Below are 23,623 nucleotides of genomic sequence, written 5' to 3'. Positions count from 1 at the left end.
CTCACGCAGCGTCTGTCTCGGGGGAATGAAAACAAGAGGGGATACTCGATTACATAGCCGAATGGATGGATTGCTAGCTCAACCAGCGAAGACGCGGATGTAAACACGCTGGAAAAGAAGAGCCGCCCATGTCTGTATTCTACAAGGTCAACCATAGGCCTAGCGCGCTACGATCTTGTCCACCTCCTCTTTCGCCTCCGTCCAGGTCTCCAGATTTTTCCGGGCCCAGTCGAGATGGCAGCGCGCGTATGCGACCTGGGGCATTAGTCAGCGTCTGTTCATATTTGCCATCTAAGTCCGAAACATGAGAGACATACCATGTATCGTCGAAGATCATCTTCTTTCTCCTTCTGGAACCGCTTCAGATCCTGTAGTACCCCGGCACTGGCGTCCTTAACGTCCTTCTCCGAGACCTGTAGCGCTTGTTCTAGCTAGAGACCTGTTAGCATTATCACACATGGGAGAATCAGTGACAGTACCTGAATCAGGCTCTCCTTAGTCTTCCCGATCTGGTCTCGACGAGTACGTTCGGGGTCGACGTCGACAAAACCATGCACAGCATGGCTGATTCTACCGAAAATTTTGTTCGTTACGAAATTCCCGCTGGCACTCTTTCGATGGATCGGAGGGGGCGGTGCATGGTCCACAGCCTTCGGCGCTATTCCTTGCGAGGCTGACGGGTGCGAGGTAACAGACTCTCCATGCGTTGGCGGGAAATCCGAGTCAATCGAAGCGGTGTCCTCTGGGGGGTTTTGATGGGCATCGTTTTCTTGAGTCGGTGTACTGCTGACTGCAGACGAAGCAGATAATGATCGTGTGGGCTTTGTTGCAAGGGAAGGAGAAGATGTGCTGTTGAGATACTGCTCTATCCGCTTCGCTTCAAGCTCGCTCTTCTCCAGCGACTCTAGCAAGGCCTTTTTCTTTGCGAGCTCATCCCGGGTCATCTCTTCCTGGATTCGCTTGAGTACCCGATACCGCAGGACGCTGCGGACCACGCTTGCAAACTGGGCACACTCCCTCATCGGCTCCGCAAAGCTCGCCCCGAGGGAAGACGACAGTTCCTCTGTCTCGATATATGAAGTATCCGCCGCCTGGCCAATGCGCTCTATCGCCGCAGCCACAGTTGGCGACTGCTCCGACAGTGAGAAACCATTGTAACGTGCGCCCAGCTCCATCAGATCCGCAGAAAGAGACGAGAGATGGGCCAACGTTCGACGGTTCACTTTATCGATGTTGCCCTGCAAAAGCAGTTCAAGTTCCCTTGTCGAAGCCTCAAAGTTTATGAAGTAGGGATCTAGTTCTTGCTCAGTCAACGTGCGTGATGTCGGGGGGAAACGGCTGAGAAATTGGGATCCAGCACCGGTGGCATCCGGTGGTGGTGCAGAGCTAGGCTTCAGTTTTGCGGATGAGGAGGGAACAGGTAGCCAGGCATGGGCCGGCGTCGGATTTGCAGGGTCAAGGGGAGGCGCCTTCAGGTTATTCTTTGGTACGGAGGCTGCGGGGTGCGAATGCAGAACCTCGCTCTGAAGATAAGGTTAGTACAATAAAGTGCACCCTGTAATACTCCTTTCACCTACCCAGCTGGCGTTCGGATCCAGGAATCTCCACCACACGCCATCCTCCCGGACCTCCTTCATCTTGCGGCATCGGTTCAGGAAGACCGCCAACATCCGTTTCCGCAGCTCAATAATGGCAGCATCTTCTTTCGCCTTCGTGGGCTTAGCTGCGTAGTCCGCCATCGTATGCTTCTCTGGAATAGGAGGGATGATCAGAGTAGGGTGGAGATTGACGAGGGTCTGCCGAAGAGAAGCGAATTCTGAATACCGTCGTCGGACCTCGAGATCCTGCATTTCATTAGAACCGTGCCGTTCTGAGGTGAATATACTACCTACCCCGGTCCGGATGGTGTACACGATAAAGCTCCCACCGCCCTCATGGTTCTTCCCGGCGTCTGTGATGAGAATCGGTAGCTCGGGGTTCTCGTAGAGTATCTGTTCTATACGGCTGTCGTAGACACCCTTCTTGCGGGAGTATCCATAACCCGACTGGGGGCCGCCATATCCCCCAGCGTCCTCTTCATCACTATTATCGGCCTGCCGTGTGATGTAGTCGGGAGGATCCTGGGTGGATGATCGCGACGATGGTGTTGATGGACGGTCGTAGGCAGCTTGATCGCGATCAGCAGACGAAAGAGAAATAATACAGATGAACACTTACATGGCGAAAAGGTTGCCGCATGTAGAGAGTCTGCGAAAGGCGGGTCCTGTTGGTCGAACGCGCCGTATGGGTTGTTATCCTCGTCGTTCCACATGGTGCCTGCAGGTCCGCAGATGGGAGCCTACTTCAGAGACACGCGGTGGAGAGAGGCTGTGAGGCTGCAGAGATCATAAATGGGGAGCCAGTGCATCCAATCAACAGAGAAGGTTCATTCCAACAAGTCTACTTGATGAGGATCAGTGGGAATTCTGCGTTGGTCATACAGAACGACGGGGCTGGGAGCTCCAGCGATAGGTATGCGACGATGCCCGCGGGGCGGAATAACGTCACCGCTCCCGCCGGCTACGGTCGCCCACAGCTGCCAGTAACGACGTCTGCCGGCATCCCAAGACGGATACGATCGTCCTCTAGAAGTATGTGTAGACTAGCAGGCACCTTCAGGTATATCCAACACGATACTACATATCAGCTTAAAGATCTCCTGATTCCTTGAACCCATTGCTGAAGCGTTATCCATGATGCTTACGCCATTCACATCCTGGGCAACCTCTCTTGTCAGTATGTGATCGTACATTCATCTAATGAGAAAATACACACTGGAAGAAACAGGAGCTGTACATCGTTCCCCATCTTCCCCCTTTCACCCCCTTTCACCCCCTGCAATATGTACCAACTGAGTACTGTCGTACAAAAACCCACCTCACCTCATCACCTCCTCCCACTCCCCTCCCCCCGCCTCCCCCGCGACCCTGACCCCCGTCTCCGACTCCGACTCCTACGCCGATCACTTTGCCTCTGTCCCTGTCCCCTCACCAACCTTCTCTCATACCTATCCCTCCTCTTCGCCTTCAGATAAACCCAGTACGACACCACGAGCAGGAACATAAACGCCAGGATGCTGGCCGCGATGACGCCGCCGCGTTCGGCGTCTGTCCATGAGGACCAGGTCGAGGAGAAGGAGTAGGACGTTTCAGATTCGAGGTTTTCTTTTTCTTCGAGGGGGAGGGGACGCGCGGATGGTGATGGGTCCGGTTCGTGGCGGATGTTTTTGAGGGATGTGGATGTGGATGGGGGGTTGGTTTTGGCTTTGTTGCTGTCGCTACCGCTGCTGTTGTTGCTCGTGGTGATACTCTGAGGATTATCAGTGAAGGCGGCTGTGATGGTGTTGGGGTTTCTTACCATTAGACTGTGTGAGTCTAGATCAGAACATAGATAAAGGCTCAAGTATCTTTCAGATGGTGGTAATGTCGACTTTGATCTTCTCAGATGAAGGGCCTCACGGCTTCCCATGCAGGCCGCGATATCCGTAACTGAAGATTGTGGCTGTGTAGGAGACGATACACAAGTGACTTGTGAGGTACTTGTTGAAAAGTGGAGTTACCATGGAGATAGCCTGTCCAAGAGAGACAATAGCAGAGGGAAGAGACTCGGGTTCTGTTCTGTTTATTTCTTCGTGAAATCTCTCGCCAGTTACACACATGTGATATCAAAATATTCTCGTCTTGAAAACTAAGAACCTCACATGCCGGGGAGGGCCCCAGTAGATCAATACCACGAACATCGTGAAACCATGCTTTCTGTAGTGGGCGGGGGTGCTACTGCCCTTGTGTCCCTGTATTCGTTTAGGTAGAAGATAGTATTCTATTGAAACAAGCTGGTGAATATATATCCAGTGTTTCAGCTTTATTTACATGCCATGGCTCATAGCAACGGGCTGTGACAGAAAACAAAGAAAACGCAAGATTCATGACCATAATCTTTATTTTTTTTTCGTATCATCTCAAGTCTATGTCTATAATGCAAAAGCGTCTATAAACTCGTCACAACGCAATAGCTGATTCGATCCTCGAAAGCCACTGTTCATGCAGGGAGGCTGCTCGTCCGCTCTCCAACAGCGACCGGAGCTTGGTTTTCAGGGTCGCCCTATTGTCGGACAGATATCCTTCGACAGGGAAGTCCTTCGATGCCAGAACGGCAGCGGCGCTGATCACTCGGACGCCCAGAGTAAAGGTCTCAGGCTTTGAGGTCCATCCCAGAAGCCCATCTTTTCCAGTGGCGCTGTTTGTTGTTTCGATAAAGCATGACAGCCCGTCGGATACCCACTGCGAAAACTCTTTGAGCCAAGCCTCTTCGTATGCGTTTGACTCCAACTTAGACAGAGCCCTTGCCCAGATTTCGGCTTCACGGACGTCGTCGATAAACAGGTTCTGTTTCTCCTCGACGAACAGCACTGTGCTCTCCTTTCTATATTCGGAGAGAAGATCCGAGACAGTTCCAAGCTTCTTGGGGCTACATGAGCCGCTGGTTTTGATGCCCTGGCCAGTTAGGCGTCGGATAGCATCATGAGACAGACGGGGGAAAGCTTTGTAGTCGCTCGCGATGAACTCAGCGAGCAGATCGGTCGAGGGCATAGGAGACAGGGCGACAGCTTTCTCGGGTGACACCGAGGAGTACGAGAGTACCCACGAGGCTATGGTAGCGGAAATATCACGGAGCTCTTCGTCGTCATCGTTTAGCATATCGTATAGAATGAGGTAGATCTCCAGGAAGGCTGGCATTGTCCGAGGTTTGCCGCCTGATGATCGCAACACACGTTCAAAGCTCTTCAACGACATAACGGCTGAGTATCTTGTCGTGAATTCCTGCAACTTATCAGCACCTGTCTTAATTAGAATCAAAATCAGTTCGACTCACCGTTTCCTCTTCCATCGCATAGCGGAGCTTGGTGGTCCACTTGGAAAGATCGAGCGTAAACTCTCGGGAGGATTCCCATTGCGTAGAAGTCAGGGCGTGTATTGCCAACAGACAACCATGGAGACGCAGCTCAGCATCTACCATCTCACGACTCCAGGTCTGTGTCTGAGATTTGGCGTAAATCTTGCTTCTCAACGCTTCCCATGTGACATTAATGTCCTTGACGGCATCTGGGCAGAATTCCAAGATGTCCTCTAGCAGAGTGGCCATGTTTGATACCGCAGCCGTCTCAACGTCCTCTGAATAGCTGCCACAAATTACGGATGCGTACAGCTCCAGCAGTTGGATCCTGTACGCTTCTTTGTGTCTGAGAACCGTGAGCGTCCGTCCCAGAATCCATCGTGCGGTGTCTGAATCGGCTGCTGAAACCCGCTGGAAAAACTGTGGCAGCGGCGGATCGTCAGATTTTTGTAATGTAATGATCTTTAATATCGTTGCCCAAGCAAGCGATCTTCGAAGTAGAGATGCGGGCCTGGCGTCATTCAAAGACTTGATTGGTGGGCGAGAGGCATCGAGGAGATAATCCAATATGTCAGAGAGAGCATATTTCTCAAATACAGGATTGATCAGAACAGATACATCACCTGTTATCCAGTCAGACAGAAGATGAATATCCATACACTGTTCAACATACCTGCATCAAACCTCACAGCCTTCTCAGCAGTGTCGTTGAAAACGTCTAATAGGGCGGCCTGGACAAATGGAGAACGAGAGACGGGGAAAAGTTTTTCGAACGCGACCTGCACGGTAGATACAATCTCGTCCAAGTGGTCTATAACTCATCAGCTGCTATATTCTGCAAAGTTGGGACAAAACACATACCTTTCCAGTATCCCGGACGAGCCAGTTCAAGTCGCTGCATGGCATATCTAATAGAAAGTGCTTTTCCATGCAGATTGTTCTGGCTCTGTATGGAATCATCCATTACAAGGAGTTCCCGAACCTCTTTTAGAATATGTGAGCGGTTCAGCAGAGATGCATACACTCTTGCTGCATGCTCTCTTATCGCCCAAACAGAGCTCTTGATGTGGTGAAGCACCAAGCCCTGCAACTTGCGCTCCTCATCCCCGGTACGGGATGGTATCTTCTCACCGATAAGTTCAAGGGCCGGGAAAACTTTCTCTGTTGCTGTGGCGGCTTCCGGTTCATTTGAGTCCTCATTCCGGCCAGCCGGCGTGAGAAGGCCAGATAGTAGATTGATCAATCCTGGATATTTCTGGAACGCGAGTCTCATTGCTGGTTCGGAGCCCGTGACGCCACCGAACCCAAGTCCACCAGTCCCTGGTGTAAGTCGACACATTCTCGTTATCAATGCGCGAAATAGCATTAGTCCGCAGTTGCGAATAGCCCATCTGGAAAAACGTCAGCTTTGTCTAAAGACGATTCTGAAGTACCTTACATGGACGAGCTTAAGCATTCAGCTGATATTTTCAGGGCGGACATAACGAAAGGTTCCGTATGGGGACCAAGTCTCGCATTGGTGAAGATATCCTTCAAACAATTCATTGCGTGCACCTGGGGCAACTTTATTTCATAGCTATTAACATCTCTCGTTGCTGGTAATTGCGCAATGTCGTGAAGTTCGGCCATGACCTGCTGGAAGAGAGGACCTGTTGGGTTGGAAGACAGGATCCCGGTCACTAGAGAAGGCAGACCTGCGGACCTGCGAGTAAGCCTTGAAGCTTGCTCGTAGATAATACTTCTCACTTCCTAAACCTTGTTAGTATCTCCTGCATGTAGATCATGGGATATTCCTTACTTGGTACCACTCAGAAGGAAGAGAGGAGACAGCGGGGTCATCAGATTGTGCACACCGTTGACAGCAAGTGGCAAAGGTTTGTGAGACGGTGGAAAATGCTCCTCTGTGACGCAGCTCCGCAAGTTGAGTAAAGCTGGATACCCCTATTTTCTCATAGTCGGCTCTTTTCAGTCCATGTTCACCCTTTGGACCGTATGTTTGGTTGGCAAGAGTAGCATGAAGCAAGAGGCTTTCTAGTTAGCAACAGCAATTTAAATCAGAGGTAAGTACCGTACCTTGATTCCCGCAGAGCACGCCATGAGTAGGACAAGATATCCTTGGGGCCAACGTTCAAATCATCAACAGGTTCGTTGCTGTGTCCTTCCGGAGCGTCGACGCAGAGGACCGGCTTCACCTCAGCCCAGATCCTGTCGCAGACCGACAGTATTCTATCCTGTACAGATCTCCAAGAGCTGTATGCTTCTTCCGACGGATCGTATACGGTAGAATAGAATTGAGTAGTAGTTACAATATATCTGGAGACGCTTATCAGCTCTGAACCCACGAATTCCATTAGTGTCATAACAAACCTAAGCGCTGAAACATATCCGTGGAGGGGTGCATCGCGCATTGAGGAAGTAAAGAGTCCTCCGGGACGCGACAGTTTTGCTTCCAATTTCTTTAAGATAAAATTGACTACCCCTGCTTTGCTGGTGTACCAACTCAGCTCCGGTGACAATGAGCCTGACTTTGCGAGAGTGAAGAGGACATGGTACAGGCGAGCGACTGTGTCTGCATGGTCAGCCCGGCTGGTGTTGCTCGCAAGGCGTTCCGCCTTCTCCAGCGCGTCAATTAATCGCGAGGAAATTACAGAGGATCCATCTGCAGCTGGATGTGAGTTCGTCATTAGGAAGTCACGCGGAAACAGGTTCAACAGAGACAGTGACGTTGCCCGCACGTCCTCGAAAGGGTCGAGGAGAAGGTCAACCAAAAGTCTAAAAAGACTCGGGCGAAAAACATCAAGGCTGCAGGGCCATGGTGCCTGGTCGCCTTCAGTCTTCGCCGAACTGGTGTCACTGATACGAGGATCAACACCAGAATGTAAAACGAGAGACAACGCTTTCAGTGCAGTTATATGCCTCTGATAAGAGGCCGTGGGCCGTAGTTCTTCCTCTAGAAAGTTGATATATGTCTCCAGGAAGGTTCGGGAATCAAACTCGCGTTTTTCCATAATCGACCTATCGTGGAGAAATGCATGGCTTTCCAAATTGCTCGTATCAGCTGGTGGTCCGCCTTTGACACGGTCCTGAACTGCATCCTGCTTGGTCTTCGACATTCCGCCCCTTAGGCGTTCCATCAGCTTACGGGTTAAGCTCAACAGTTCTCCCCTTATTTGTGGGTCGGACTCGGCGTGCATGTAAGGCAAGCCACGGAGAATGGTCCGTAGCGCAGGAGAAGAGAGCGGCTTTGTGGTCGACGGTGCTGTTATCAGCAGGGAGAGGGTTCCTATCCTAATGCTCGGTTCTCTATGAAGGAGAAACTGGCCGAGAATCTCGCTGTTCAGGATGATGGTATCATTCTCTTCCTTCTTTGCAGATTGCACTTTCGAGAAGAGACCTGTCTTCGTGTCAGCGAGCAGGTCGAAAGAAAACTCTTCGAAAAGTCCTATAACACGGGAAGCTTACTATCCTCATGCACCAAGCCAAGCTTTTTGGCCATCTGCAAGGATGAAAAGAGGAGTATGAACTCGTCTAGAGGGGCATCCGTCATGTCACCAGAGAGGAGGGAGTTCACGGGTAGTTGATGTATGAAAGACCGAAACCCGTTCGGGTCAACAGTAAAAAGTGGATGCAAAATATTGTTGGACAACGCCTCCAAGTTGTCCAAATTTTGCAACAAGATATACTTAACCGGTGCAACCCAGATTTCAGATCCCCTTTGTGGTTCGCTGTCAAGCCCTTTTTCGGCTTCCGGAGAGGTGTTCAGCTTCTGTGAGAGAGTAGCAAGGACGGCGCCCACTGCTGAAATAAATTCCGGGTTTTTCGCTTGAACAAGTAGACCCAGGGCAAAAATCCTAGCGGCGGTGATCTGGAATTCCTTATCAGAAATATTGATAGTCGAGATAGGTTTGGTGAACTGAGCAGTGTCTATAGATAGAGCCTTGCAACGCTCTTGAAACAACAGAATCCATCGTTGATGGTGGGCAACAAGCCAGTTACTGATCATCAAAATCAGATCAGATGCAGGGACTGCATTCTTGTGGACAAAGAGCTCCAATGCCACAAGAGAGGCTTTGACCCGCGAGCGAGGTTCACCAAGCATGATACTAGGAATCGTAGCATCAGCGATTTTGGGGCGAATGCACTCTGCCTTGCTGGGATCTGGATGCTTCACCAAGACTTTTACCAGCGAGTTCAAGACTTGCTTCATAGGCTTCGGCTTGCCATCGTCGAAACGGTCCAGGTATACTTCGAAGACAGAAAGCCATGATTCAGGAGAGAACACCAGCTGCCGGGTCTCTTCATTCGTGGATACCTGAGCAGCATCAATGAATCCACTGACGGCATTGCGCGCCGTCGTCGCATGGGACATTGAAATGGATGCCGATGAGAATGTCTGCAGAAGGCATTGCCACAACCGGAATATTTTCCTTTTCCAAAATTAGATATTTTTGTTTCACCTCAATAAATCACGCATCATTGCTTACTGATTATCTTTGCATTCACGCGTAAATTCTGTAAGTGGGCCTTTGCATATTCGTCTAAGAGTGTCCTGGGGCAAAATTTGTATATTTTGCGAAATAGTCTCCATCTCCGCCCAGCCCGGGTCGCCCGGGGGGCTGTGATCTTGCTGGCCTTCCATTAGTTACAGTTTTTATTGCATGAATATAAGATTCCTTTCGAGAACAAGGGAAAGGAATCGCGGGGCCTGCGGGATATTCAGACTACTCGAGGGCCCCTCTGCGCGAGCCCTATCGAACGATCTTGCCGCCGCTTGTGGATTTTTGCGGAGGACTACCATATCCGGCTAGGGCCGGGGAAACACCTTTTCCCGCCACCGGCCGAACACGGACACCTTGGCACGGCCCTGGAACCTCTGCGAACCTTTGCCATCGCGGGAAAGAAGTTTTTGTCCCGGCGACCTCCAGATCTCCGAGTTTCGCTCTCTATCTTCCTCCACACGACAACCCCCAGCACTGCAGCTGGCCAGCGGGCAGCCGTCTTTCCTTTCTCTTACCTTTCTTCTTACTCGACCCTCCTATCTTTTCCCTTCTTTCCTCCGTCAAAATGGCTATTTGGGACACTCTTACCGGTCACAAGTCATCCAACCAGCCCGAGGCTTTTGACCCCTCGACGGCGCAAGATGTCTCCTCCTTCCTTGGAGGCAACGCCCTGCCAGACCCCTCTGAGCTGCACCCGCTCGCTGGCCTGAACCAGGACACTCTTGACTACCTCACCCTCGAAGAATCCGCCCTCGATGAGCTTCCCGGCTCGCAATCAGTGCTGCCCTCGCGAGGCTGGTCAGACGACCTCTGCTATGGAACCGGCACGACATACATCACTGCCTTGACAATTGGAGGAGCATGGGGGCTGGCTGAGGGATTGAACCGCACGCCTGCCACGGCGCCACCGAAGCTGCGCCTGAACAGTGTTCTGAACTCCATCACCCGGAGAGGACCTTTCCTGGGTAACTCCGCGGGTGTCGTGGCTATGATCTACAACGGTATCAATTCGTCGCTCGGATACGCAAGAGGGAAGCACGACGCCGCCAACAGCATCTTGGCCGGTGCTCTGAGCGGTATGCTTTTCAAGAGCACGAGGGGTGTCAAGCCCATGATGATCTCGGGAGGAATCGTAGCCAGTATTGCGGGACTCTGGGCTGTACGTAAACCCTTTTTTTCAATGTCTCAGTGAGGTTATGCTAACAGCTTCGTTCTAGGTTGCGAGAAGGGCTCTGTTCTAATTGCTGGGCGACCGGCAACCTGTTTCTTTTTCTTTGACCGGCTCAGATAGACCTTAATAATCGATGGTCAGCGACCCAAAAGTCATACCCTGATGGCCCTGCTCAACCTTGAGCCGCGGACATCTCTCCTCGCCACTATCCTTCCATCCTCCTCTGTCACGCTGTATTAGAAATCTCTCTATCGTTATTCCCTACAGATCTCTTCACTCCGGCGCTTTGCATTGTCTGTGGGTTTTGGGACCGGGCATGATCACAGGTTTTTCATTTTTCACTGTACATATAGAGGTCGCATTTTGATCTTGCTGTATCTCTTGCAACGTTGGGATGGATATTTCTTTTGCCTTTTTTTCCACCCTGCAAGACAACGATTTTCTTACGAAGAGCTCCAATGGAGAACGTTACCTATGAGAAACCGGCAGACCATTTTTACTTTCATCGCGCATATCAGCATCTGCTGGTATTCAATGTCTTATGTCTACTAACATCACACAGGGAACCTCAAGAAAAAAATGTAATTCACACAGCACGTGATCTCTTGAGGGTTGCCTTGGGCAAAAGGAGGAAAAACAGAAAACAGACGGCGTTGACGGCCTGAAACCAAGGGCTGCAATCCAGCTTTCCCTTGTCGGGTCGCTGTGGATGCAGTTCAATTAAGGGCCGTAAATGAATAGACCAGTCTGTTTAGACGGCTAGCAAATGGGGGATGACGAGCAGAGTCTTGCCATTCTATCTCTCGTCATTATCCTGTAGGCTGGTGACATCCGTCTTGTTATCACTATACTATCACTGTCTACCTACCTAGGTAGTGAGTGAGTGAGTGAATACACCGGAGGTCTCTGTCATGTTCATTCACCACGCTTCGTGGGAGGGAGGTCTCCGGGGCTTTCTTCCGTTGTCTCAGGCTGGCTTGTTTACCTTGTACGTGTAGGAGGTCTACTTACGCGCAGCTTAGAATAAGTGTCAACTATTATTCCATCCGATCTTCCTTGCTGATTACGCTGTGAAATAGCTGGAAGCTCCCGTCACAATTGCTTCTGTCTGTTTCTTCCGTCAGTCTGTTCTCCTTTGGTCTGCCTCGCCTTTTTTTTTTGATGAGTAGCTGCGAGCAAGCAACTCTCCTTGATCGATCAGCTTAAATTCATTCAACTACGCGTCTTCCTCAGCGGTAGTTAGATCCTAGTGCAGATCTCTCGGTACCTGTTGACGATTAGGTACGTTTCACGTACTTAGACGCGCAGCCCTGTCAAACCAGGACAAAATGTCCGGGAGCCAAGCGCCGGAATCCTCATCTGGCCAACCCGCGCCGCGTCCCGCTACCGTGGAAGACATGATCGGTTGGCTCCGCCTGGACGGCTTCTATCGCGGCCTCGTTGGTTGGTCCACCGAGTACGGGCTCCAGGAGCTTTTCGGTGGCCCACCTGATAACAACAACAAAAATAAGAATAACAGCCAGCCGCACCTGCTCGGATTTCCCGTTCAGAACAAAAGTCACTGTCCGCGCGATGAAATTTCCGCAGAGATATCTAGCGCGCCAGAGCAGCAGCGCGACTTCAGCATGAACGCCGTCTTCCGCGAACTTTCCCGCCAGAGCGAGCAGGAGCGGTACGTCCGGCGCATGCTGGAGCGGCATAAGCGCCTGATCCCCGCGGCGGTGAAGGAGATTGATCGCCGGCTGGTGAATGCGGGAGTGTCTGGGGAGGAGGTGCAGAAGATCGGACCCGGACTCGGAGGTGCCGATGCAGATACGGCAGCGGCGAGCAGTGTGTATGCGAAGCTGCAGCGGCTGGAGGAGGCCAGGAGGCCCGGGCCGCCTCCGACGCCGCGGTTGAAGATCCAGGTTGTCTGCGATATGGGAGGGATGGAGAGGAATAATAGGAGTAATGGGACGTGGAAGTTGGAGCTGTGGATTCCGAAGAATTGTGTCTTTGAGGAGTTTGAGGATATCCTTGAGAGGCATGCTTATGTTAGGGGGCTTGTGGAGGCGCATACTGGGAGCACGGCCGTCAAGAATAGCAGTCATGCCTACGGAGACATGCAGAGCTCAGATCCCCCGGTTCTCAGAGGTAAATATGTGCGGGGAAAGGTGTGGGGATACCGCATTGTCTCGCAGGAAGAGACCGATATCCCGATCGAGAACGATGGAAACTGGGAGGCTCTCTGCGGTCAGGATGATTTTACGAAGATGATGAGGGTTGTGGTGTGGGATTCGTCCAAGCTGGCAGTTATCTGTCATGTAAGCCTGCTCTGTCGATCTCATCGTGATATACTTCTGTAAGCAAGGCGAGAAAGAAAGATGACTGACGATGCTTAGGAGACAACCCTGGAGCGGCCTCCGCCTCCGTCTCCCCCGCTGCCTGCAGAGTGGAAAGAGCTTACGATCGAAGACTTCCGGCGGACGTGGGAGAACTTGCAGAAGGGATACCGCGAGGGCGACGTGATCCATTGGGGCACGGATCACTGGGATCTCGACGGAGCGCGGCTGCCGGATGACTTTTGACTTGCACCAAAGGTGTGCGATGAGTTGATCTTACTGGTCGGACGAGATGCAGGAATGCTCAACAGTCTCAGGGACAAGAATTCGCAGCCACATGGAGCCCTGCTGCCCTGCATGCGGATCGCGGGAACTGGCAAGGATTCCCAGCGAGGTACGGTCTGATTGGGCGTCGCGGACGGCGTTGGGGAAGAATTCAAGGAACGCTGAACTTTCGAGCGCGGGAACGCTCGTAGGGCTTACCTGTTGCATTCTATGCTATGAATAAAACACGAGTTACGATCGAGCGCGATGCAAGGATGCGTAATTGACACGGTTTGGCCCGATGCGGCCTTGGCGTGCAGCCGCCACATGCAGGACAAGAAAGGCAATAATATCTTGATGTCAGACCGACGTCTCCATCGTGCAGAACCCCTTTCTGTGCCGTAGGACGCCCCCGTACAAACAGATCATGTTCAGCACAAAGGATATGTAACATAGATATCTGGACTTTCAGCCAGAGCACCAGGGAGAATGACTTTCCCCATTCTTCGCGCCTCGGGTGTTGGATAAGCCGCGGGGCTCTGCAAGAAAACCGTTTGGTGTCAGCTGACTTGGAGGACGGGCCGAGGCTGTCAGGTGATGGCGGATCACATGCAGGATCTGTGATTGGTCCCCGTTTTTGGATATCCGGGCTCGGAATACCGGATGTGGCATAAAGCGTCTCCCGCAGCGGGTTGCGGCCTAAGGCATCACACTATGCCAGGCTGCGCCCGCCCTGCTTTCTCTTTGTCCCCAGTCTTGCTTCGACGGGGCGTCATCATCATCTTATCTACTTCGCCTCACGGCCCCCTCTGTTCTGCAGTTGATCTGCTTTCCTCTTCGACGCTCCTCGCGGCAGCTCCGTTATTATAATTGTCCTTTTTTCCTCCCGGCCTTCCCCCGCGTTAGAGCTTCCCGCGGAGCGTCGAAAAAGGTATTGCCAAGAGCCCGAGGGCACTGCCTCCGCGGCACCTTGTCCTGCCCTTTTTTCTTTCCTCCCCCTTTTTGCTGCTTCTTTCGTGCTTCCAGAAGGTCTGGTTCGATGGTTGAGCCGGGTGTCTCTCGACCGACCACCAGGTCAGGATCTATTTCGAGTTCTCGACATCAGTTAGGCGGTGCAGACTCGACGGTGGGCAGTGACGATGACTCCGCCATCTCCCCCAGCATCGCCGCCCCCGGCACGGATTCCACGGAACATCCTCCCCCTTCCCATACTCCGCTGAACTCCAAGAACCTGGCGGCCCTTCAGCCCCATGCGCTGCAACAGCCTGCGGGGCAGCAGGCCCTGCCCTCTCTCCATATCCTCACGGATTTACCCAGCATCCGTCCGGTGACCCCCGTCAGGGAGCCGGATATTCACCCGAGTCTCTCCTCGATGAGCCTGCCGCGGCGGACTCCTAGTCTGCGTGCTGCCCTCGCGAGTGCAGGCTCCCTGTCGCCTGCCTCCGTGTTGTCATCACCTCAGCTGGCGGCTATGGGCGACATCACGCCCTTACCGTCGCCAATTGCCTCCTTGAATAATTCCCCATGGAAGTCCGTTAGGCGGTTCTCGCAGTCTCTCTCCCGGACCTCGTCCTCGACATCGAAAAATGGGTCCACCGTGAATCTGCTGTCCAGCGACTCCTCGCAGATGCTGAGACCATCTTCATCGAGGTCAGGATCCAAGCTGTACTCCGGCATTGGCAGATCCGGGGAAGATACGTCCGAAGTCAGCAAACCGATGGCCAGCGATATCAGCCGGAAGCACTCGCGCAATCGCAGTCTCAGCGAGTATGTACCTCCTATCAGAGTTCCCACCCCTCAACGTCCCGTGGTGGTGTCGGGATCGGGTCCCCCTAAGAGCACCGCTTCTTCTGCAAATATATCTGTGCAGTCAAACAATCTACATCGTGAGCAGTACTTGGCTGTCCATAGAGGTATTGCATTGCCGCCGGCACATCCACCTACCCCACCGCGGAGTACGCGGAGTGGCTACGATGATACCGATAACGACTTGATCACAAACGAACTTTGTTCTGTCGAAGTCCCGGGAGAAGTCTATTCTGTTCGGTCGATTAGGACAAATCAACCTCGGAAATACTACAAGCTCCGCCAGTTAGGACACGGGACCTTCAGCCAGGTTAGCCTTGCGGTTCGCATGGAAACTGACGAGGGAGTCCTATCTCCGATTGACAGCGACATAATGAGTCCAAGCAGTGTGTGCTCACCCGTGCGGAAACTCGTTGCCGTCAAGGTCATCGACTATGGCCCAGCCGGAGGAGCTGACGAGGAACGAGTGGAGGTGTCCCTAAAGCGCGAGGTGGAAATCCTCAAGTCTGTCAACCACCCGTCCTTGGTGCAATTGAAGGCATTCGGGAGCGATGAGAAACACGCATTGCTTGTTCTCGATTACTGCCCTGGAGGAGATCTTTTCGAGTTCGTTACTTCTGAAGCAAAAGCATTGGTCCCTGACCTGATAAGGAGAATCTTTGCTGAACTGGTTGCTGCTGTTCGTTATCTGCACTCCAATTTCATCGTCCATCGGGATATCAAGCTTGAAAGTATGTAGTTTGACTCTCTTCTACGGTACTGGAAGCTTACAGTCTTGCAGATGTCCTTGTTACCCTGCCCGCATCATCGATGCAGGCAATCAAGGATTGGCGGACGTACAACCGTGCGGTGGTCACCTTGAGTGATCTGGGTCTCTCGAGACGCATCCCCGAGCCGCCGGAGAGCCCGCTTCTCCATACGCGATGTGGTAGCGAGGACTACGCGGCGCCGGAGATTCTAATGGGCCAGCCGTACGATGGACGTTCGACCGACGCATGGGCGCTGGGAGTCCTGCTTTACACTGTGATGGAACATCGACTTCCTTTTGATGCACTTCCTGGGACGAGAGGTGACCCGGCGAAGCTACGCGCGCGTACACCGCACCGGATCGCGAGATGCGAGTGGGCGTGGTACCGCTATGCAGACAGTGACGGAGAGTGGGATCCGGTCAAGGGCAAGGACCTGGAGGGAGCACGGGAATGTGTTGAGGCACTGCTGAAGCGCAACTCGAGACGGAAGAGCCTGGATGAGATCGCAGAGCTGGGCTGGGTCCGAGATGCGATTGATGTGCCGGGCGGGCTGCAAAGAGGCGACAAGGAGGTTCCTTAAAACTGGTCGCTGTGGAGTCGCTTGCCTGTGGTCTATGATTCTCGGGGTTTCATTTCTCTTGTTGATTCCCTTTTTTTTTACCTCACCTTCTTATGATGTGCTCACGATCTTTCCGACGGTACGAAATCCGGCTTACGACATTTCTTTTCGTTACACAAGGTTTGTCTGGACAAAATTGCATACCCTTGATTCCCTTTTCTCTTTTATGATTTGTAATGTCATCGATAGAACGGCGGGCGTTTTGGTTAGGGTTTGCAATCTTTACGTGCTTTGTCTTCTGGAGACCTAAGGTTTGCTCTCCAGACCTCGTAGACGAGATGTCAGCCATGTCTTCCTGGCTGTTATGTGCAGGCGCAGAGCTTGTACTACCATGACTTAGTTAGCTGTATATTAGAAACCCGGTCAGAAGGGCTAGAATGGAATCATTTTTTGCGTGTCTGTTCTGTATAGAGATGCTCCGCTGCAACCGATGCGTGGTGGATGACTATCGGCGGGCGCGGATTGGCTCCTCGGGGCCGGTGGGGAGGGGCGCCGTGTTCGCTGCGGAGAGAAGAGTCAGGCCAAAGTCCGAAATATCGGCCTCGATCCTCTCCGTCGGAAACCTTTCTTCTTCTCCACAATCATATATCCCTTGCCCTGGTTTTTGGGGTCATTATAGCTGCGGAAGGGTTAGGAGACCGCCGTCCTCTTCTCTGCACCCCCCCAATCGCAGCTGCGTGGTCAAGCGTCAGTTCGCGACACCTCCGGCACCGGCGAAGCTCTGATCCTCACAGCCATGCTTCTCTCCCAGGCTCGAGGGCGTCTGCCCTCCGCCTTCAGGCGCCTCCAGGCTACGTAAGGACAGATACGACGTTTTAGATTTCAATTGACCTTTGCTGATCACAGTCCAGCCGCTCCCTTTCCACCACCTTCCCTCTGCGAAAGGCGTCCCCCGCGGATGATGACAAGGCCCTCAACAAGGTCTCCCGCCATGTTACGCAGCCCATCTCCCAGGGTGCTTCCCAGGCCATGCTCTACGCCACCGGCCTGAAGGAGGAGGACATGAACAAGGCCCAGGTCGGCATCTCCTCCGTCTGGTACAGCGGCAACCCATGCAACATGCACCTGCTCGATCTCAACAACAAGGTGAAGGAGGGTGTCCAGCGCGCCGGTCTCGTCGGCATGCAGTTCAACACCGTCGGTGTCAGTGACGCCATCAGTATGGGCACCTCCGGAATGCGCTTCTCCCTGCAGAGCCGTGATCTGATCGCGGACTCGATCGAGACCGTCATGGGTGGTCAGTGGTACGATGCCAACATCAGCATCCCCGGTTGTGACAAGAACATGCCCGGTGTCCTGATGGCCATGGGCAGAGTGAACCGTCCCAGTTTGATGGTGTACGGTGGTACGATCAGGCCTGGTTGTGCGGCCACTCAAAACAACGCGGACATCGACATTGTCTCTGCGTTCCAGGCGTACGGACAGTTCTTGACCGGCCAGATCAACGAGACTCAGCGCTTCGATATCATCCGCAACGCTTGCCCCGGAGGTGGTGCTTGCGGTGGTATGTACACTGCTAACACCATGGCCACTGCCATCGAGGTCATGGGTATGACTCTCCCCGGCTCGTCCTCCAACCCGGCCGAGTCCAAGGCCAAGGAGCTTGAGTGTTTGGCTGCCGGTGAGGCGATCAAGAAGCTGCTCAAGGAAGACATCCGTCCCTCAGACATCCTGACCCGCACTGCCTTCGAGAACGCCATGGTGGTCGTGAACATCACCGGTGGCTCGACCAACGCTGTGCTCCACTTGCTCGCTATCGCCGACTCTGTCGGCGTCAAGCTGACCATCGACGACTTCCAGGCCGTCTCCGACCGTATTCCCTTCCTTGCTGACTTGAAGCCCTCTGGCAAGTATGTCATGGCGGACCTGCACAACATTGGCGGCACCCCGGCCCTGCTGAAGTTCCTGCTCAAGGAGGGCTTGATTGACGGCTCTGGCATTACCGTCACTGGTGAGACCCTCGCCAAGAACCTCGAGAAGGCTCCCGACTTCCCTGCGGACCAGAAGATCATCCGCCCTGTCTCCAACCCGATCAAGAAGACTGGTCACATCCAGATCCTTCGTGGTAGCTTGGCCCCCGGTGGCAGTGTCGGCAAGATCACCGGAAAGGAGGGAACCAGGTTCACTGGTAAGGCTCGTGTCTTTGACGCCGAGGACGACTTCATTGCGGCGCTGGAGCGCGAGGAGATCAAGAAGGAGGAGAAGACCGTTGTCGTTATCCGCTACACTGGGCCAAAGGGTGGTCCTGGCATGCCCGGTACGTTCCATCCACGCTCCCTCCCTGGAATGCAAACTGCTTCGCCCGCATTTTGGAGCTTTACTGACCCCAGATAGAAATGCTCAAGCCCTCCTCCGCCCTGATGGGTGCCGGTCTCGGATCCTCTGTCGCCCTGATCACTGACGGCCGTTTCTCCGGCGGTTCTCACGGTTTCCTGATCGGACACATCGTCCCTGAGGCTGCTGTGGGTGGACCTATCGGTCTGGTCGAGGACGGCGATATCATCACCATCGATGCTGAGAAGAGAGTCCTGGATCTCGAGGTCAGTGAGGATGTCCTCGCGAAGAGAAGACAGGACTGGGAGGCCCGGAAGGCGGCCGGCAAGCTGCCCCCGACTGGTCTGACCATGCGTGGAACTCTGGGCAAATACGCCAGGTGTGTACCCTCTTCCTTCTTTTTCTGTGTTTATCGTGAGAGTCGTGAGAGGTTGTTTGCTAACCACCTTATGTGCGTACAGGAACGTCACGGACGCCAGCCGTGGCTGCATCACTGACTCTCTGGAGTAAGCTTGAACACGCAGAATATGATGTATAAAAAAAGTAGGCGGTCTTGGTTTCTGTCACTATAATTTTGGAAAGAAAAAGAAAAGTCCCGGTGTTATTCGTATCACTGTAATCTGATACCTTTGTTTTCTTTATCTCTTACCGATCTCGTGGTATACTCGTGTCTGGAGTACAAGTTCAAAAGCGAGTGTGTGGTTAATGCAATTAACCAAAGCCACTTCGGAAGAAGCTAAAAGACGGGGGGACAGCCTTGGCAAAAGAATTTCGGCACCCTTTATTAATACGTGGATTGAAGCGGAGCCGACTTTACAGCATGGAAGGATTGGCCTAATATGCTGTTTAGTAGTAAGATGATGTTGTCCAATGCCGGACTTCGAAGACGTGATCGTTGTCGGAACGCCTGACCGAGTACGACGACATACCGCATATCTTGAACGTCTCCCACTCGACATTTCTTAGCACCTGCGCGTTTAAACACGTACGGTACATGAGGCCGTTAACATGGGGCCAGCCACTAAGACTCTTCCAGATCGCCTTTATTGGCCGTCTTTTCTTCAGCCGCCTCCCTGGCGCCCTGCAGGCTCCCGTGCGACACGAACAAGGCTGCAGATGTCAGCGACCGTTCTTAGTCGAGCTGACCACAAAGACGCATTATATAACCACATGGTCACATTTCCCCTGGTCCGGTGGCCCTAGTGCATCATCAGACAATGCTAAGAATACCGCGTGGACTCAATTGGCGCACACGATGGCTTAGACCGGGGCCGGCGGCGGTGAAAGACGGCCTTGAGAACGGGGCTGAGCGGCGGATAGGTCAACGGTGGGGCGCCTGAGTAGAACTATATAAGGTACTATCTAGTAATCTAGATGTTCGGACCTAGTGTCTTCTCTCTTCATGGGGATCTTAGCTGACATTCAGGAAATATAAAAAGAGGCCATGAGCCCAGGTTGAAAATCCAGAACCAGTGCAGCGTTGAAGGCTTGACGTTCACCGCCATGAGGCTGTTTGGTATTGGTAGGAAGCGGCGCCGGAGGGAGTCTTCACCGCATCCTCTCCCAAGACCGCGGAGTCAGAAGAACCAAGTTGCCGCGCCGCCAGCAGGTCAACCTACTGTTCCGATTCCCTATGAAATCTCGACAGCTGCATATTCAACGTACACTTTGTGTACGGTGTCGCAGTCGTATCAGCTTCCTCAGAGCCAACCAGGGCCAAGGCCGGCCAGCGTCCCTCCACCCGGGACGACGAGCCCTAACTTGCTTTATCCACATAACGCAGTCGCATCAACATCACAACTCTCTGTTGCAAGCCAGCAGTCCTCTCCACCTGCCAGCCAATATGGATTGTCTCAGCCACCGGGCCGGCGCCAGAAGTCACCGTCACAAAGGTCGACAGGGCGGTCTTCTCGCACGGACCTGTCGAGTCTGGCCTCGCAGACAATGGATTTGACGCATAATGTGATCGACGAGGTGGACGAGCGGGTGTCCAACTGTGTACATAAAGGCACAGAACTTCTTGATGTGACTATGGAGATAACGGACCATGCGATCGATAAAGTAGAGGACAAAGTGTTTGAATATGTCCAGGAAGGTAAGAATGTTTTCTCGAAGAAGGTGGATGAGGTTATTACGGCTATGGATGAGGGCTTATTTCGTCACGAGTGGGATGAGACGGGTAAGTACAACATAGGAATGCTCGATTTGGTTTGGAGGTGGTTTCTAATCTTACTAGACGTATATCCTACAGAGTCATCAATGCATGGTAGAGATGAACATGGCCATAATAAGCCATCAAATAGAAAGAATACACAAACTGCACAGACCAATTACTTCTCTAAAGTTCATCTTTATGCAAATTCCAGGCTGCCTCCTGACCTTCCGCCGTTGAAAATGTACGTCTGCGGAGCATATTCTGTTTAAAAACCCACTACTGATATCAGGTAATACAGTCACTCTGACACATATCCTCTGCTCCGCCTTGCCGCGAAATACTCCCTCCGTGCATACGCAATACCAGCCGGCTCTGAACGAGCCTCCCACGTCGACCCGGACTGGCGCCACGGCACAAAAGCCATGGTCATCAAGTCCATCCCCATCGACCACATGAACACCATCGTTTTCGCCGTCCGCGGCACCATGAGCTTTCGAGACTGGGCCGTCAACATGCACACCCATCCGACCGCCCCCGCTGGATTCCTCGACGACACCAGAAACTTGTGCCACGAGGGCTTCCTCGACGTGGCACGCAGGATGGTCCATCCCGTAGCGGAGAGGTTGGAGAGTCTGCTACGTGAGAAGCCGAACCGCGCGTCCTGCTCGCTTCTCATGACGGGTCATTCCGCTGGAGGCGCCGTCGCCAGTCTGCTGTACTGCCACATGCTCTCTGAAAGGGTGCAGTCGAAGCTGACGCATCTACGGGGGTTCTTCAAGAGCGTCCACTGCGTGACGTTCGGCGCTCCGCCTGTCTCTCTCTTACCGCTGCAGAAACCGCCAACGGAGGCATCTCATAACTCGATCTTCCTTTCCTTCATCAACGAAGGCGACCCCGTCGCGCGCGCTGATAAAGCGTACGTTCGATCCCTGCTGGATCTGTGTATCTCCCCAGCTCCGGGGTCAACTCTGGACCGTGTTAATAGCCTTCTCCGTCCGCGTGGATTCGTGCATCTGCGCGAATTGATATATCAGAAAGACCGTCTATTGAAAGACAGACGGAGGCTGGTACTGTGGAAAGTTCCCCGTGCGACTCTCTCCGCTGCTGGATGGCTCATCGTGCTGAGGAAACCTGTCTCCGCGTCGAAACATGGACGAGAGTCCAGATCTTTGCGTAAATATGCACAGAGGCGCTCGCTTCTTCCTGTTCGAGAGTCAGAGTCAGATTCGGAGTCAGATTCAGATTCACAGGAAGAAGAAGAAATCGAAGCTGTCACCACAACCGATGAACAGCTGCGAGGTGTCGTCTTCGGTGATCCGCTCATGCATAGTATGATTCTGTATGCGAAGAGGATTGAGATTTTGGCGAGGGAAGCCGAAGCCGGTGGCTGAAAGGTTGAGTACGCCGTGAGTGTGAGGTGAGGTGAGCATGGTGTTTATACCCGATGTTGTCTGTGTATACTATACTTAATGTTCAGATATTCAATATGTGGGGTGTTGTATCTCTGGTTGGTGTCCTCAGTGCTGATGGGATAAAGAAGTTTGTGTGGTTTTGTATTTGGGATAGATGAAGTGGCGTCGTGATGCGATGTATGTATATAGTTTAATATGACAGGACTATATTATAGACTACCTTTGGCCCTCGAAAATAGCCTTTTTTTATATAACCATATCTATTCTACCAGTGACTAGGTAGAAGCTTCAGGAAGTAGCCTTATATACACTTGCAAGGGTAAGTATGGTTGCACTGTACTAACACTAATTAAATATGTCAAGCAGATAAAAAAAAAGGTCCATATTTATCTAGAGAAGTGAATGTATTTTTTTTATTTAGTCTGCACAAAACTGCCTATGGTAACTGCATCTAGATGCTCCAGTCAGGATGGTTCCTACCCATGCGGGAGGCATGAACCTACCCGAACCGGAAGGCCTATTCAAATCTTTTATCCTCCATCCACTCTCCCTTCAACCTACCGGGCATTTGTTCCACCTCACATTCTGATTCTAGAGTGCTAGCTATTTGCGTGTGGATAGAAAAATCGTTTCTCTAAACATCTGTTGACCTTTAATCCGGAGTGACCCTTAAATGCATCATATATAGGTATTATAGGAGCTACCATTTGATCAAGAAGATAAAGAACTGAAGAAAAAAAGGTAAAACCCCAGTTTTACACACTTTTTTCAGTCACAGCATGTGTGGTGCAACTCTGCAATGCTAACTCTACCGCACGTCACGAGATCAACTCTCTCCCTGATTATACCCATCCTTCCTTGCGAGAATGTCCAATTACAGCATTATTTTGTCTTTGGGAGCGTTGGAAACTTGACAGTACTGATTGATGGCTCGTGTGTCGATCTTGTGAGGAGCAGTAGATAGTATTTTCAAGATTGGCAATCCTCCCAGCCATATCCGCTTGTCTGTTATTGATGTTTGGTAACGAGGTATTTCTGGTTGAGAGGAAGTAATTCTGGAGCGGATTTGAGGTATTGTTGTAATTGCGGGAATTGGTTCTTTCTAAAGGTACATTGTTAGTAGGTATAGTCACAGAAACAGGAGTAAACAGAAACACAGAACTAACCTTTCAGAATGTTGGTTTAGTGCCTGGGAGGAGTCGCGAGGGACTTTTGGGGATGATAATATGGATGGTGGAGGAGACATAATTGAAAATTCAAAATGCAATGGAGCGACAAGCTTCTTATTATTATTATTATTATTAATCAAGTTTAACGTCCATATAGAGCCTTCCGGCTATGATAGACCCTGATTCCTGGGCTGCAATTCTCATTCTAAACTGGTAGTTTAGAATGAGAGTTATTGCCCCTATCTAGTCCCT

At 52.2% G+C, this 23,623-nt stretch overlaps 8 protein-coding genes across 8 annotated transcripts; 5 read left to right on the top strand and 3 right to left on the bottom strand.

The window, feature by feature from the left end:
* Positions 1 to 159: 159 nt before the first annotated feature.
* Positions 160 to 2,311, bottom strand: VTN00DRAFT_6643 (uncharacterized protein; the record flags this gene model as incomplete). Its single annotated transcript, XM_069433302.1, has 6 exons — positions 160 to 255; positions 318 to 431; positions 480 to 1,523; positions 1,578 to 1,844; positions 1,893 to 2,167; positions 2,218 to 2,311. The coding sequence occupies 6 exons, from the start codon at positions 2,309 to 2,311 to the stop codon at positions 160 to 162; spliced, it is 1,890 nt and encodes a 629-aa protein (XP_069286697.1).
* Positions 2,312 to 2,439: 128 nt separating this feature from the next.
* Positions 2,440 to 3,399, bottom strand: VTN00DRAFT_6642 (uncharacterized protein; the record flags this gene model as incomplete). The annotated part of the gene is made up of 2 exons (XM_069433301.1): positions 2,440 to 2,559; positions 3,031 to 3,399. The coding sequence occupies 2 exons, from the start codon at positions 3,397 to 3,399 to the stop codon at positions 2,440 to 2,442; spliced, it is 489 nt and encodes a 162-aa protein (XP_069286696.1).
* A 638-nt stretch (positions 3,400 to 4,037) lies between these two features.
* Positions 4,038 to 9,301, bottom strand: VTN00DRAFT_6641 (uncharacterized protein; the record flags this gene model as incomplete). The annotated part of the gene is made up of 9 exons (XM_069433300.1): positions 4,038 to 4,859; positions 4,912 to 5,555; positions 5,606 to 5,743; positions 5,794 to 6,323; positions 6,371 to 6,681; positions 6,731 to 6,959; positions 7,006 to 7,245; positions 7,300 to 8,326; positions 8,395 to 9,301. The coding sequence occupies 9 exons, from the start codon at positions 9,299 to 9,301 to the stop codon at positions 4,038 to 4,040; spliced, it is 4,848 nt and encodes a 1,615-aa protein (XP_069286695.1).
* A 695-nt stretch (positions 9,302 to 9,996) lies between these two features.
* On the top strand, positions 9,997 to 10,672 carry VTN00DRAFT_6640 (uncharacterized protein; the record flags this gene model as incomplete). The annotated part of the gene is made up of 2 exons (XM_069433299.1): positions 9,997 to 10,590; positions 10,649 to 10,672. The coding sequence occupies 2 exons, from the start codon at positions 9,997 to 9,999 to the stop codon at positions 10,670 to 10,672; spliced, it is 618 nt and encodes a 205-aa protein (XP_069286694.1).
* Positions 10,673 to 11,930: 1,258 nt separating this feature from the next.
* VTN00DRAFT_6639 (uncharacterized protein) lies at positions 11,931 to 13,169 on the top strand (the record flags this gene model as incomplete). The annotated part of the gene is made up of 2 exons (XM_069433297.1): positions 11,931 to 12,905; positions 12,984 to 13,169. The coding sequence occupies 2 exons, from the start codon at positions 11,931 to 11,933 to the stop codon at positions 13,167 to 13,169; spliced, it is 1,161 nt and encodes a 386-aa protein (XP_069286693.1).
* Positions 13,170 to 14,226: 1,057 nt separating this feature from the next.
* On the top strand, positions 14,227 to 16,322 carry VTN00DRAFT_6638 (uncharacterized protein; the record flags this gene model as incomplete). The annotated part of the gene is made up of 2 exons (XM_069433296.1): positions 14,227 to 15,724; positions 15,775 to 16,322. 2 exons carry the CDS (start codon positions 14,227 to 14,229, stop codon positions 16,320 to 16,322), a joined length of 2,046 nt encoding a protein of 681 aa, XP_069286692.1.
* A 775-nt stretch (positions 16,323 to 17,097) lies between these two features.
* VTN00DRAFT_6637 (uncharacterized protein) lies at positions 17,098 to 19,145 on the top strand (the record flags this gene model as incomplete). The annotated part of the gene is made up of 4 exons (XM_069433295.1): positions 17,098 to 17,156; positions 17,213 to 18,618; positions 18,696 to 19,014; positions 19,097 to 19,145. 4 exons carry the CDS (start codon positions 17,098 to 17,100, stop codon positions 19,143 to 19,145), a joined length of 1,833 nt encoding a protein of 610 aa, XP_069286691.1.
* A 993-nt stretch (positions 19,146 to 20,138) lies between these two features.
* Positions 20,139 to 22,181, top strand: VTN00DRAFT_6636 (uncharacterized protein; the record flags this gene model as incomplete). The annotated part of the gene is made up of 3 exons (XM_069433294.1): positions 20,139 to 20,814; positions 20,872 to 21,031; positions 21,089 to 22,181. 3 exons carry the CDS (start codon positions 20,139 to 20,141, stop codon positions 22,179 to 22,181), a joined length of 1,929 nt encoding a protein of 642 aa, XP_069286690.1.
* Positions 22,182 to 23,623: the final 1,442 nt, after the last annotated feature.

This window comes from Thermoascus crustaceus, assembly GCF_041956765.1.
Source record: "Thermoascus crustaceus strain CBS 181.67 unplaced genomic scaffold VTN00scaffold_4, whole genome shotgun sequence".
In the NCBI taxonomy this organism is placed as follows: domain Eukaryota; kingdom Fungi; phylum Ascomycota; class Eurotiomycetes; order Eurotiales; family Thermoascaceae; genus Thermoascus; species Thermoascus crustaceus.
Note: the sequence above shows the minus strand (reverse complement) of the source record. Positions and strands in the feature narration are given on the sequence as shown.